This window comes from Ranitomeya imitator, chromosome 1, assembly GCF_032444005.1.
Source record: "Ranitomeya imitator isolate aRanImi1 chromosome 1, aRanImi1.pri, whole genome shotgun sequence".
In the NCBI taxonomy this organism is placed as follows: Eukaryota; Metazoa; Chordata; class Amphibia; order Anura; family Dendrobatidae; genus Ranitomeya; species Ranitomeya imitator.
Window position 1 is genome coordinate 1,248,633,620 of NC_091282.1, and position 13,025 is coordinate 1,248,646,644.

Here is a 13,025-nt window from a genome sequence, read left to right on the forward strand (position 1 = left end):
CTAAGGATACCACAGTAGTTTCTTACGTCCCAAAGAAACACAAGCAGGTGATTCTGATGAGCACAATTCATCATGATAGTGAAATCAGTAATAAAGATGACAGAAAACCGGACATCAGCTATATATATAATTGTCTAAGGGTTTTTCCGTCTTTCTGTCTGTCTGTTTGTCTGTCCTGGAAATCCCGCGTCTCTGATTGGTCGAGGCCGCCAGCGACGATGATGTCATAAAGGACGTAGACATCCCGCGTCTCTGATTCAGCGACGGGCACAGTATCGACGTAGATGTCATAATGGTTGCCATGGCGACGATGATGTCATAAAGGTTGCCTCGACCAATCAACGACGGGCACAGTGTGCCGCAAATTCTGGAATCATCATTGTCCATATACTACGGGGACATGCATATTCTAAAATACCCGATGCGTTAGAATCGGGCCACAATCTAGTTTTAGAATATAATGCTACAAAAGGGGCTGTTGATACTCTAGATCAACTGATAGGCACTTACACCTGTAAGCACAAAACAAATCGGTGGCCAATGGTGAGTTTTTACAATATGCGTGATGTGTCAGCATACAATGCATTCCTGCTATGGAAGGAAATAGACCCAAATTTGAACAAAAATAAACTATGTAAGAGAAGACTTTTTATAGAGGAGTTGGGAAAATCACTGGTTAGCCGATATATTGAAGAACGAAGGGTAACACCCAGAGCTGATGGAGCGGCAGCCATTGTCCACAGGATCCAACAGCAAGATAAAGAAAGTGAACCAACAGCTTCCGCCAGCACTGTTACACTACACACAGACGCCACCAGCAACGCAACTAACCTAAAACGGAAACGATGCGACTTCTGTCCAACGTCAAGCAATCACAAATCAAATGTGATATGTTACAGATGTGAAAAACATTTCTGCAAAAGACATGTCAATTATACCTGTGACAATTGCAAACAGTAAATTTTGCACCGTGTGACTTATTTATCATTTTACATAAAAAAACTGAAGTGTTAATTTTTTTTGTTTTTTTTTTGTTGGAAAATAATATAATTACATTTACTTTATTGTCATTAGTTATAGTTTACAGTTGGATGAATAATTATTTTTGTATGTGCAAATATGCAATATGCATAAATATTCCAATAAAGCCATGTTAAATGTTTTGACACACAAAAATAAAATAAAAAAGTAAGTTTTTCTTTCCATTTTTCATTTGTTTATAAACAACCAGGTTCACATACAATATAATACTGCAAAAATTATTCAATTAAAACACTTAAATTAGCTAAAAATCAAGACTTTATTAGGTCCGGTCAAAAATGATCAGAAGATAACAAGTGTATAGTGGTAACCAGGAGAATAGCAGGGATAAGGAGAGATATACCCCCAAAACATAATGCTTCCACCTCCATGCTTGACAGTGGGGACAGTAGCTATTGCCAAAGAGCTAAATTTTTGTCTCATCTGACCACAGCACCTTCTCCCAATCACTCACAGAATCATCCAGGTGTTCATTGGCAAACTTCAGATGGGCCTTCACATGTGATTTCTTGAGCAGGGGGACCTTGGATTTTAAACCTCTAACCCCTTAACGACCGCCGATACGCCTTTTAACGGCGGCCACTAAGGGTAATTAAACCACAGCGCCGTTAATTAACGGCGCTGTGGAAAAAGTAAATAGCGCCCCCCAGAGTCGGATTTTCTCTGGGGTCTCGGTTGCCAGGGGTAGCCGAGACCCCAGAGAACATGATTCGGGGGTTTTTTTACCGACCTCGCTTTTGCGATCGCCGGTAATTAACCGTTTACCGGCAATCACAAAAAAAAACGCGATGTCTTTTTAATTTCTCTGTCCTCCGATGTGATCGCACATCAGAGGACAGAGAAATGGGGTCCCAGGTAGCCCCCCCAATACTTACCTGTCTCCCCCGGTGCTCCTCGTGGCTCCCAATGGGCGCCGCCATCTTCAAAATGCCGGGCGCATGCGCAGTGCGCCCGCCGGCCGGCCCCGAGAGAATCTTTGGGGTCTCGGCTGGCGGGGGTAGCCGAGACCACAAAGACATGATCGGGGTCGGTTTTACCGACCCCTGTTTTGCGATCGCCGGTAATTAACTGTTTACCAGCGACCGCAAAAAAAAAAAAAAGCAAAGTGTAATTCTCTGTCCTCTGATGTGATCGCACATCAGAGGACAGAGAAATAGGGGGATTCGGGGACCCTATTATACTTACCGGTGTCCCTGGGTCCTCCTGCTGCTCCTCCTGGCCGCCGGCGTCTTCTGGGGAAAAGAAAATGGCGGGCGCATGCACAGTGCGACCGCCATCTGTCTCCATCTGCCGGCCGGCAGGAGAACAGCAGTTGGGGCTAAAATTAGGGTTAGGGCTAGGGTTAGGGTTAGGATTAGGGCTAGGGTTAGGGTTAGGGTTAGGGCTAGGGTTAGGGTTAGGATTAGGGCTAGGGTTAGGGTTAGGGGTAGGGATAGGGCTAGGGTTAGGGTTAGGGCTAAATTTAGGGTTAGGGTTGGGGCTAAATTTAGGGTTAGGGTTGGGGCTAAATTTAGGGTAAGGGTTGGCACTAAATTTAGAGTTAGGCTTCTTTCACACTTACGTCGGTACGGGGCCGTCGCAATGTGTCGGCCCGACATACCGACGCACGTTGTGAAAATTGTGCACAACGTGGGAAGCGGATGTAGTTTTTCAATGCATCCGCTGCCCAATCTATGTCCTGGGGAGGAGGGGACGGAGTTACGGCCACGCATGCGCGGTCAGAAATGGCGGATGCGACGTACAAAAAAAGTTACATTGAACGTTTTTTTTGTGCAGACGGTCCGCCAAAACACAACTGATCCAGTGCACGACGGAGGCGACGTGTGGCCATCTGTCACGATCCGTCGGCAATACAAGTCTATGGGCAAAAAATGCATCCTGTGGGCATATTTGCAGGATTCGTTTCTTGTCCAAAACGATGGATTGCGACAGATGTCAAACGACGCAAGTGTGAAAGTAGCCTTAGGGCTAGGGTTAGGGTTGGGGCTAAAGTTAGGGCTAGGGTTGGGGGGGCTAAAGTTAGGGTTAGAGTTGGGATTAGGGTTAGGGTTTGGATTAGGGTTGGTATTAGGGTTAGGGTTGGCATTAGGGTTACGCTTGGGATTAGGGTTAGGTTTGGGATTAGGGTTAAGGTTAGGGTTGTGATTAGGGGTGTATTGGGATTAGGGTTAGGTTTGAGGTTAGGGTTGAGATTAGGATTAGGGGTGTGTTGGATTTAGGGTTTTGATTAGGGTTATGGATAGGGTTGACATTAGGGTTGTTTTGGGGTAAGGGTTGTGATTATCGTTAGGGTTAGTGATTAGGATTATGGATCAGGATGGGATTAGGGTTAGGGGTGTTTGTCGGGGTTAGGGTTGGAGCTAGAATTGGGGGGTTTCCACTGTTTAGGTACATCACGGGGTCTCCAAACACGACAGCCAATTTTGCGCTCAAAAAGTCAAATGGTGCTCCCTCCCTTCTGTGCGCCCAAACAGTGGGTTACCCCCACATATGGGGCATCAGCGTACTCGGGATAAATTGGACAACAACTTCTGGGGTCCAATTTCTCCAGTTACCCTTGTGAAAATAAAAACTTGGGGGCTACAATATCTTTTTTGTGGAAAAAAAATATTTTTTATTTTCACGACTCTGCATTCTAAACTTCTGTGAAGCACTTGGGCATTCAAAGTTCTCACCACACATCTAGATAAGTTCCTTGGGGGGTATAGTTTCCAAAATGGGGTCACTTGTGGGGGGTTACTACTGTTTAGGTACATCAGGGGCTCTGCAATCGCAACATAACGCCCACAGACCATTCTATCAAAGTCTGCATTCCAAAACGGCGCTCCTTCCCTTCTGAGCTCTGCCGTGCGCCCAAACAGTGGGTTACCCCCACATATCGGGCATCAGCGTACTCGGGATAAATTGGACAACAACTTCTGGGGTCCAATTTCTCCTGTTACCCTTGTGAAAATAAAAACTTGGGGGCTACAATATCTTTTTTGTGGAAAAAAAAAATATTATTTATTTTCACAACTCTGCATTCTAAACTTCTGTGAAGCACTTGGGCATTCAAAGTTCTCACCACACATCTAGATAAGTTCCTTGGGGGGTCTAGTTTCCAAAATGTGGTCACTTGTGGAGGGTTTCTACTGGTTAGGTACATCAGGGGCTCTGCAAACGCAACATAACGCCCGCAGACCATTCTATCAAAGTCTGCATTCCAAAACGGCGCTCCTTCCTTCCGAGCTCTGCCGTGCGCCCAAACAGTGGTTTAACCCCACATATGGGGTACCAGCATACTCAGGACAAATTGGACAACAACTTTTGGGGTCCAATTTCTCTTGTCACCCTTGTGAAAATGAAAACTTCGGGGCTAAAAAATCTTTTTTGTCGAAAAAAAAAATATTTTTTATTTTCACGACTCTGCATTATAAACTTCTGTGAAGCACTTGGGCATTCAAAGTTCTCACCACACATCGAGATAAGTTCCATGGTGGTCTATTTTCCAAAATGGGGTCACTTGTGGGGGATTTCTACTGTTTAGGCACATCAGAGGCTCTCCAAACGCGACATGGCGTCCGATCTCAATTCCAGACAATTCTACAATGAAAAAGTAAAACGCCACTCCTTCTCTTCCAAGCTCTGCGGTGCGCCCAAACAGTGGTTTACCCCCACATATTGGGTATCGACGTACTCAGGAGAAATCGCACAACAACTTTTGTGGTCTAATTTCTCCTGTTACCCTTGTGAAAATAAGAATTTGTGGGTGAAAAGATCATTTTTGTGTAAACAAAAGCGACTTTTTATTTTCACGGCTCTACGTTATAAACTTCCGTGAAGCACTTGGGGGTTCAAAGTTCTCACCACACATCGAGATAAGTTCCATGGTGGTCTATTTTCCAAAATGGGGTCACTTGTGGGGGATTTCCACTGTTTAGGCACATCAGGGGCTCTCTAAACGTGACATGGCGTCCGTTCTCAATTCCAGCCAATTCTGCATTGAAAAAGTCAAACGGCGCTCCTTCAATTCCAAGTTCTGCGGTGCGCCCAAAAAGTGGTTTACCCCCAAATATGGGGTCTTGGCGTATTCAGGAGAAATTGTATAACAACATTTATGGTTACATTTCTGTTTTTACACATGTGAAAATAAAAAAAATGGTTCTGAATTTAGATGTTTGCAAAAAATAGTTAAATGTTCATTTTTTCCTTCCACATTGTTTCAGTTCCTGTGAAGCACGCAAAGGGTTAATAAACTTCTTCAATGTGGTTTTGAGAACCATGAGGGGTGTAGGTTTTAGAATTGTGTCACACTTCATTATTTTCTATCATATAGACCCCTCAAAATGACTTCAAATGTGATGTGGTCCCTAAAAAAAATGGTGTTGTAAAAATGAGAAATTGCTGGTCAACTTTTAACCCTTATAACTCTCTAACAAAATAGAAATTGTTTCCAAAATTGTGCTGATGTAAAGTAGACATGTGGGAAATGTTATTTGTTAACTATTTTTCGTGACATATCTCTCTGATTTAAGGGCATAAAAATACAAAGTTGGAAAATTGCAAAATTGTAAAAATTTTCGCCATATTTCCGTTTTTTTCATAAATAATCGCAAGTAATATCGAAGAAATGTTATCACTAGCATGAAGTACAATATGTCACAAAAAACAATCTCAGAATCAGTGGGATCTGTTGAAGCATTCCAGAGTTATAACCTCATAAAATGACAGTGGTCAGAATTGTAAAAATTGGCTCGGTCATTAAGTACCAAATTGGCTCTGTCACTAAGGGGTTAAGGCATAATGTGTTACTGTTAGGGTTGGCGGAACGCACTGAGTATATACAGTATATGTATGAATAGGTGTGTTTGCAACCCGGGGCCCACCGTGCAGGAGAGGAACCTGCTGCTGGCAAATGGCGGCGCTATATCGCGTTATAAGCGTACTCTATTAACTCCACAGATTCGCTAGAAACAAGATGCTGTGCCCTGTTAACCTCACAGAGGTACACAGCTACCAAACAGAGCTAAACTGTGGTCATCCAGTCAGAGAAACAGGCAAACAACTCCTCACCGGAGGTGCTGATATTCTAGCGGCTTATTTCAGCAAAGGCCCTGATTACACACATACAAACTCCTCACCGGAGGTGTCGGTATTCTAGGGGCTTATTTCAGCCAAACCCTAACCACATCGAGACATGATTACAGTGGCGCTGAGCTCATAGATTTTGGTTTAATACTAGCGCATGCCATGCGGCCATGCAAACCTTTTATAGCTGTAGCAGACAAGGACCTTCCAAGTGGTCCAATAGGAGCTGCTACAGGGCCTGAGCATGTGACACCAACCTCCAATAAGAGGACCTCCCGTGGGCATGCTTAGTGTGTGCAAAGCAGAACTTAGTCCCATAAAAGCCTGCACACTGATGACCAGTGCTGGCTACAAACGCAGAACCTGGAAAGGCAGCAGTAACCCTTTGCACAGTATCAGGCTGAGCAAGATGCTGGGACCGACATCTCCGCTGAGCAGGCTCCACTGCAGCTGAAGCAGAATGGGAGACCACAGCAGATATGGCTCGAGATTATCCCTGCGCAGTGGCGAGAACTCGACTCCTAACAGTTACTAGTGGTCTTCTTGGTGACTGTGGTCCCAGCTGCCTCGAGATCTTTAATAATTTTCCCCGGTGTACTTTAAGGCTGATGCCTCATCTTCCTCATGATCATGGATACCCCATGAGTGAGATTCTGCATGGTGCTCCAGATCGATATCAATTGACAGTCATTTGCTATTCCTTCCATTTTCTTACTATTGCACCAACAGTTGTCTCCTTCTCACCCAGCGTCTTACTTATGGTTTTGTAGCCCATTCCAGCTTCGTGCAGGTCTATGATCTTGTCCCTGACATCTTTATAACGCTCTTTGGTATTGCCCATGTTGTAGAGGTTAGAGTCTGACTGATTAATTGAGTCTGTGGACAGGAGTCTTTTATAAAGGTGACTATGTAAGACAGCTGTCTTTAATGCAGGTAATGAGTTAATTAGGAACGTCTAACTGGTCTGTAGGAGCCAGAATTCTTAATGGTTGGTAGGGGATCAAATACTTACAGTGGGGAAAAAAGTTGTGCAAGTTCTCCCACTTAAAAAGATGGGAGAGGCCTGTAATTGACATCATAGGTAAACTACAACTATGAGAGTCAACATGAGAAAACAAATACAGAATATCACCTTGTCTGAATTGGCAAGATTTATTTAGCAAATTATGGTGGAAAATAAGTATTTGACCTTTCTGATCTTTTTAAGTGGAGGAACTTGCACAATTGGTCGCTGACAAAATACTTTTTTGCCCCGTTGTATTTCTCACTGCAAAATGCAAATAAATTTATCTAATTTACAATGTGATTTTCTGGATTTTATTTTTGATATTCTATCTCTCAATGTTAAAATTAACCTACGCTTTAAATTATAGACAAAATCAGCAAGGAATCAAATACTTATTTCCCTCCACTGTATGTCACAAGCACAGTAAGAAGGCTGGACGTAAAGAAAACAGGTGAGCGGTGTAGTGCATTCATCAATTTAAAAATATAACAAGTAAATACACACATGAGAAGTAGGAATGATCACAGGTTGGGAAAAGCTTGGTGACATACCTGCTGGATTATTCAGTTATTAATATAGGTGTGGAAGATTTGGTTTTCAAATTGGACTGGTAAATCAGATGTGCAAAAGCTGACGTGTGTCATGCACAGGTAAATGTCTACATTTGTTTGTCCTTTACGAAATTGTCCCCCTTCCACAAAAATCCCACAATACAAATTGCTAGGCAGATGCATGACTAAAAGCCCGCATCCATAAAGGAATTCAGCAGAAAAAAGGTCAATGCCACATAAGATGATAATGTTGGGAAATGATACAAATAACCTATAAAAAGTTTATCACCTTGCATAGTTGTTAAGGAAGTCACAGCAATTTAATCTGGATATCCAGTGTTGCCAATGAGAAGTATAGGGTTCACATCATGTGTAAATGATGGAAGGTATTTATTTGTATTTAAGACAAATACTTAAAAAAAATCAAGGGTCAAAATAAAAAAAACATACTTGATTGTCTAAGATATAAAGCATTTCATGTATGAGCAAACCCCTTCATCAGATAATTATAGAGAGTGAAAGACAATGGTAAAAAGGCAGATTTAAATAACAAGGGAATTGGTGCCAAAAAAAGATCTGTGACCCCGATCTATGCTACGTCGAGCAATCTATTTGATGGATAGCTGTCAGTTTCAAAAGAAAGAATCCATTATGTAGCATATATCAAACATGACAAATAAGGAAATATTGATAGCAACAAAAAGATGGCATACAAAAAAGTGTAATGTGATTAAATGCTCTTTTGATGGACTACTGTCTTGAGATACAGTCAATATAATTGGGTGTTAACTTAAAAAAGCTGACAACTTAGTGGGCTTTTAAAGTAAAATACTTTTTATTTTAAATAGTGCACATATGCATGTTGAACAGCCAAAGTCGTTTGACACAAAGTAAAGTTTAATACTAGAGACAGGATAGGACTATCGCGATGGGTATACCTTATTGCAGTGGGATGACTTTTTATGCTTTTTTGATAAAAAAAATAGCATTAACTAAGTACCCTATATCATTTACATGCACTGTATTACTATTTACTTATTTGCTTCTTATGGGCTACTTGCTCATTTTTGTTCTTTTGCATTTCTTGGCTTTCATTTGCTGTTTACATAGATTTTCTCTGGAAATTCGATTTATAGAGAACTCATTTCAATTAAATTTAATGTCTCTTATTATGCTCTGGGTCTCTCGATACTCTAGAGTACAATAAATATAATAAAACATGTAAAAAATACATTAATCCTTATACCCATCTCACCACTCACTTCTCCGGCCATTTTATTCTTGACCATCACGTGTGTGGCCCTTGCAGCATCATTTTATGACCACCCGTTTGAACACACTTATGAAATTATGAAAACATTTTGATATCAATCTCAAATGCAAACTAGGGTACACTGGATGGCCAAAAACTGTGAATGCAGCAATAACATGCTCTTAGTGTGGCTTGTATGTGTCTCCAATTGTTGGTGTGCCAAATCATACGTGCAAAGAAAAATATTTAGATTTAGAGTAAGTAGTTTTTTAGTTATTTTTCAAAACTCTCAAGTTTTTACCATAAAGGGATTTCTCTCACTTCCTGTAGATTACTTATATGTCCGAAGGCGAGGACAGTGACGCCAGCGTTAATTGGGTACAGGGCTCACATGATGTAACAATCTTATGTCAGCCCTGACAAGACAGTAATGACACCAGCATGTGAGATGAGAAAAGGTGTTTTTATTTCATTGAGGGTAAACATTCAGATTGAACAAAAAAAACTTCATCTTGAGAAGGGGTTGTCCTAGTCATGGACCAATTTGCCCCAGATTTGCTTCATGGGTAAATATAGAACTTTGGAAGATTTGACCCTGGATTTCAGTTCTCTAGAGCCTAACCTTAGCAACATATTCACATAACAATATAGAGTTAAATAGTAAATATTAATTTACAGTCAAATGACTTTGCCAATCTGCCAAAAATTTGCCAAAAATAAGGAACTTTGGACAGTTTTATACTGGGGTTCAGCCCTTTAAGACCTAATGATCTGTATTTATTTACTACATAATGGAACTCAAAAGAATTTTCAAAACACTTACCAAAAAAACAGAAGACAAATGCAAATATTCTATGGCCAAACGACTTGACCAATTAGCACCAAATTTAGCAGATATGTGCTTCTGAAAGTTTTATACTAGAAATCAAATCTCTAAGACTTAGTGTTCTCAATATTTGTACCAAAAATGGTACACAAAGGCAAATAATTTTTAGCCAAACGACCAACTGAATTTCACCCAAGTTTGCTAAAATGGCAAATGAGTCACTTTGGATTGTTTTACACTTAGTTTTAGCTCTCTAAGACATGCCATTCTCAATATGTTTATTTTTTTTTAAAAAAAGGAACACAAAAGCAAATGTTGATTTAAGACCAAATGACTAACACAATTTGCCCCAAATTTTCAATATACGGTAGACAAATCAGGTGCATAGGGAGGTTTCAGACCAAGTTTCAGCTCTCTAGGACCTACAGTATATTCACAAAAAGGTGGAATACAAATGCAATCGTAATTCAGATGTATGGGACCTATCATTCTGGGACCCCTACACTGAGTGTCAGTATAGGTGCATGTCTCCTATCCCACAGTCACACCATGACATTGTGTGAATCTTGGGAATTATCCTAGTGTGTGCATATACTGACATCCTTGACATTCTTTATTTTGTAATGTTTAAATGCATACTTGCAACGTTGTGTTTGCCTGAGACAGATGCTTTAGAAGCAGCTCTTGAAAGGTATGGTCTTTTATACCGGAAGTCAAGCTAATGTAAGAAATCATACAGAATATAATTGTAATATTTTAGAAAATTAAAAATATAGACTGCTTCATTTCTCTTACCTGTAGGTAACCATAAATATTCAAAATGTTTGATATTTGTAAAGATGTCTTTGAAGACTGATCTCCAATAATACCGGCTAATTTATAATTATCTGCGCAGGAATAGTTAGGAATTATGTCCCCAGGACCAGATAAAATCTTTAATACACTCTCTACAGCTTTATTTACACTGTTGCATGAATCGGTCACATGATATCCAAGAGTCACATTGGGTAAAATATCAGGCTTATTGTTAATCTCGTCTATGGCAAATATTAAAGCTAGAACATATCTGTAATAGGAAGGTAAAGGTCTGTGTAGAGATAAAACAGAAATAATAAACTTAAGGAGGTTGTCCTGTCCTGATTTATAAATGGAATCTGTTAGGCAAATCATTCTGACCAAACAAAGGGCAGCACAAATCGCAGCCAGGTATACTATTCTCTTAAATGTTCCAGTGTTTCAGACATGATATACTTTGAAGATTTGTCCAGGGACCAAAGCCAGCAGTGAGACTTATCCTGCTCCTCATCAATGCCACAGCAGGTGATTGACAGGTCTCTCCCTATGTGTCATGGCTCGGTTTGGGGATTTAATCTGGTGACTTCTTGCTCTTTTGGTCGATTCTTCTGCCTTCTGATATACAGTGGGGCAAAAAAGTATTTAGTCAGTCAACAATAGTGCAAGTTCCACCGCTTAAAAAGATGAAAGGCGTCTGTAATTTACATCATAGGTAGACCTCAACTATGGGAGACAAACTGAGAAAAAAAAATCCAGAAAATCACATTGTCTGTTTTTTTAACATTTTATTTGCATATTATGGTGGAAAATAAGTATTTGGTCAGAAACAAACAATCCAGATTTCTGGCTCTCACAGACCTGTAACTTCTTCTTTAAGAGTCTCCTCTTTCCTCCACTCATTACCTGTAGTAATGGCACCTGTTTAAACTTGTTATCAGTATAAAAAGACACCTGTGCACACTCTTTTTCCCTGTCTTTCTGTTGTTAGTTTTTATTGCTTTTATTTTTCCTTTCTGGGTTCTCTCCTTTTCAGGTGTTTCCTATTGTCCTGTTTTGGTTGCCCTATCACATTCTGGGTCGGGCTATATATATTCTCCCTTCACTACACTTCCTTGCTGGCTATATTTCTAGGGGAATTACCAGCTCTTCAGCAATGGAATTTTCCCTGTTATTCAAACAACATTTGTATTTCTGTTGTGTGTTTGTTTCCCTGCCTTCCCTTCACCTTTACTTTATCCTCAATTAGGTTGGTGGGAAATTATTCTTGTTTCATTTATTATTCTCCTTAGTTCTCCTTATTCCCCTTTTGGGTACATGATTTAGGTATCGTTGTTCTGGGTCACTGTATCCTGCTGCACACTTTCTCTCTCCTGGTTAACTGTGCACAATAGCCTGGACTCTTGTTCCACAGGACTAACGAGAAACCCCTCAACATATTCAGGTCCGATGTGTTTTCAGTTGTGCAGCTAGGAATTGTTTAGCCTTTAGAAGCTTGTCGAGGATTGGGCCGAATTAGTCTAATCTCTGGCGATGGTCCCTTGCTAGAACTTCAAAGTACATTATCTCTGGAATGACCAAGCATTTCAGATATTAATAGACCTGGCTGCAATCATACAGCCATTCTATAATTCATGCTGCCTTCTGTTTGGGCCACAGGAATCCCCCTACAAGTACATTTAAATGGTTCACTATGCTTGGTGTAAATTTGCAACATTACAAATTATAAGCTTAATTTAACCAATGAACCTTTGTATTACAGCTTGATACATTTCTCCTTACCTGCTCCTAGTGAGAGATATGTAAGCAGGAAAATACTTTATGCTCAAGAGGATCAGCTGGGGAACAGCTACCGATCCAACTAGTCTCCCATTCGGTTTGGTCTCCATTGGCTTTTGTAGTATGTTTTTTCTTTTAGAATGTCTGATACATGCCGCTCTTGGAAAGGGCAGCTTGCAGCATGTATCAGCTGCCAAGTTCCCTTTAAAATATTTCCAGCAATTCTTCCTGTAGTCATCGGGGCAATGGAATTGAAAGTATTAACATTCCTGATGCAGCCTGCATTATTATTTATTCTGGACAGCTTTTAAAGTTTTCGTTGCAGAGGAGGGTGGGAGGAAGTGGCTTCAACAGGCAATTTCGAAAATTTCACAGGAATCTTTTTTTTTTAATTATTTTAGCAATGTATTGCAATACCATTGTAAAGTAACATATAGAATAAGAAACCAGATAAATAAAGATTTTAATCCCCAAATGGGACTAAAAATAGTAAGGAGCAAAAGAAAAAGTTGAACAAATACTAAAAATTAAAATCCCCACCTTCTCCTCATTCAAAATAAAGATACAAAAAAATAAACCTATTCAGTATTTCCACATCCGTAAAAGTCCAATATATTAAAATCTAACATTATTTGTCCCATATAATAATTGCCATAAAGCAAAAAAAAAATGAATTTTCATTTGTCAGTTACCGATTTTGGATGATGTCCA

The 13,025-nt window shown here is 40.3% G+C and overlaps 1 protein-coding gene across 1 annotated transcript in view; it reads right to left on the reverse strand.

Annotated features, from left to right (window-relative positions):
- The window catches only part of LOC138657428 (vomeronasal type-2 receptor 26-like), a 54,067-nt gene extending 41,643 nt beyond the window's left edge, over positions 1 to 12,424 (reverse strand). Inside the window, exons 1-4 of the mRNA XM_069745217.1 lie at positions 12,318 to 12,424; positions 10,539 to 10,809; positions 10,383 to 10,461; positions 6,824 to 6,984 (exon numbers count right to left, since the gene is read on the reverse strand). Coding sequence (XP_069601318.1) covers positions 6,824 to 6,984; positions 10,383 to 10,461; positions 10,539 to 10,809; positions 12,318 to 12,424 — 618 coding nt within the window. The remainder of the gene's footprint in view (positions 1 to 6,823; positions 6,985 to 10,382; positions 10,462 to 10,538; positions 10,810 to 12,317) is intronic.
- Between the last annotated feature and the right edge of the window lie 601 nt (positions 12,425 to 13,025).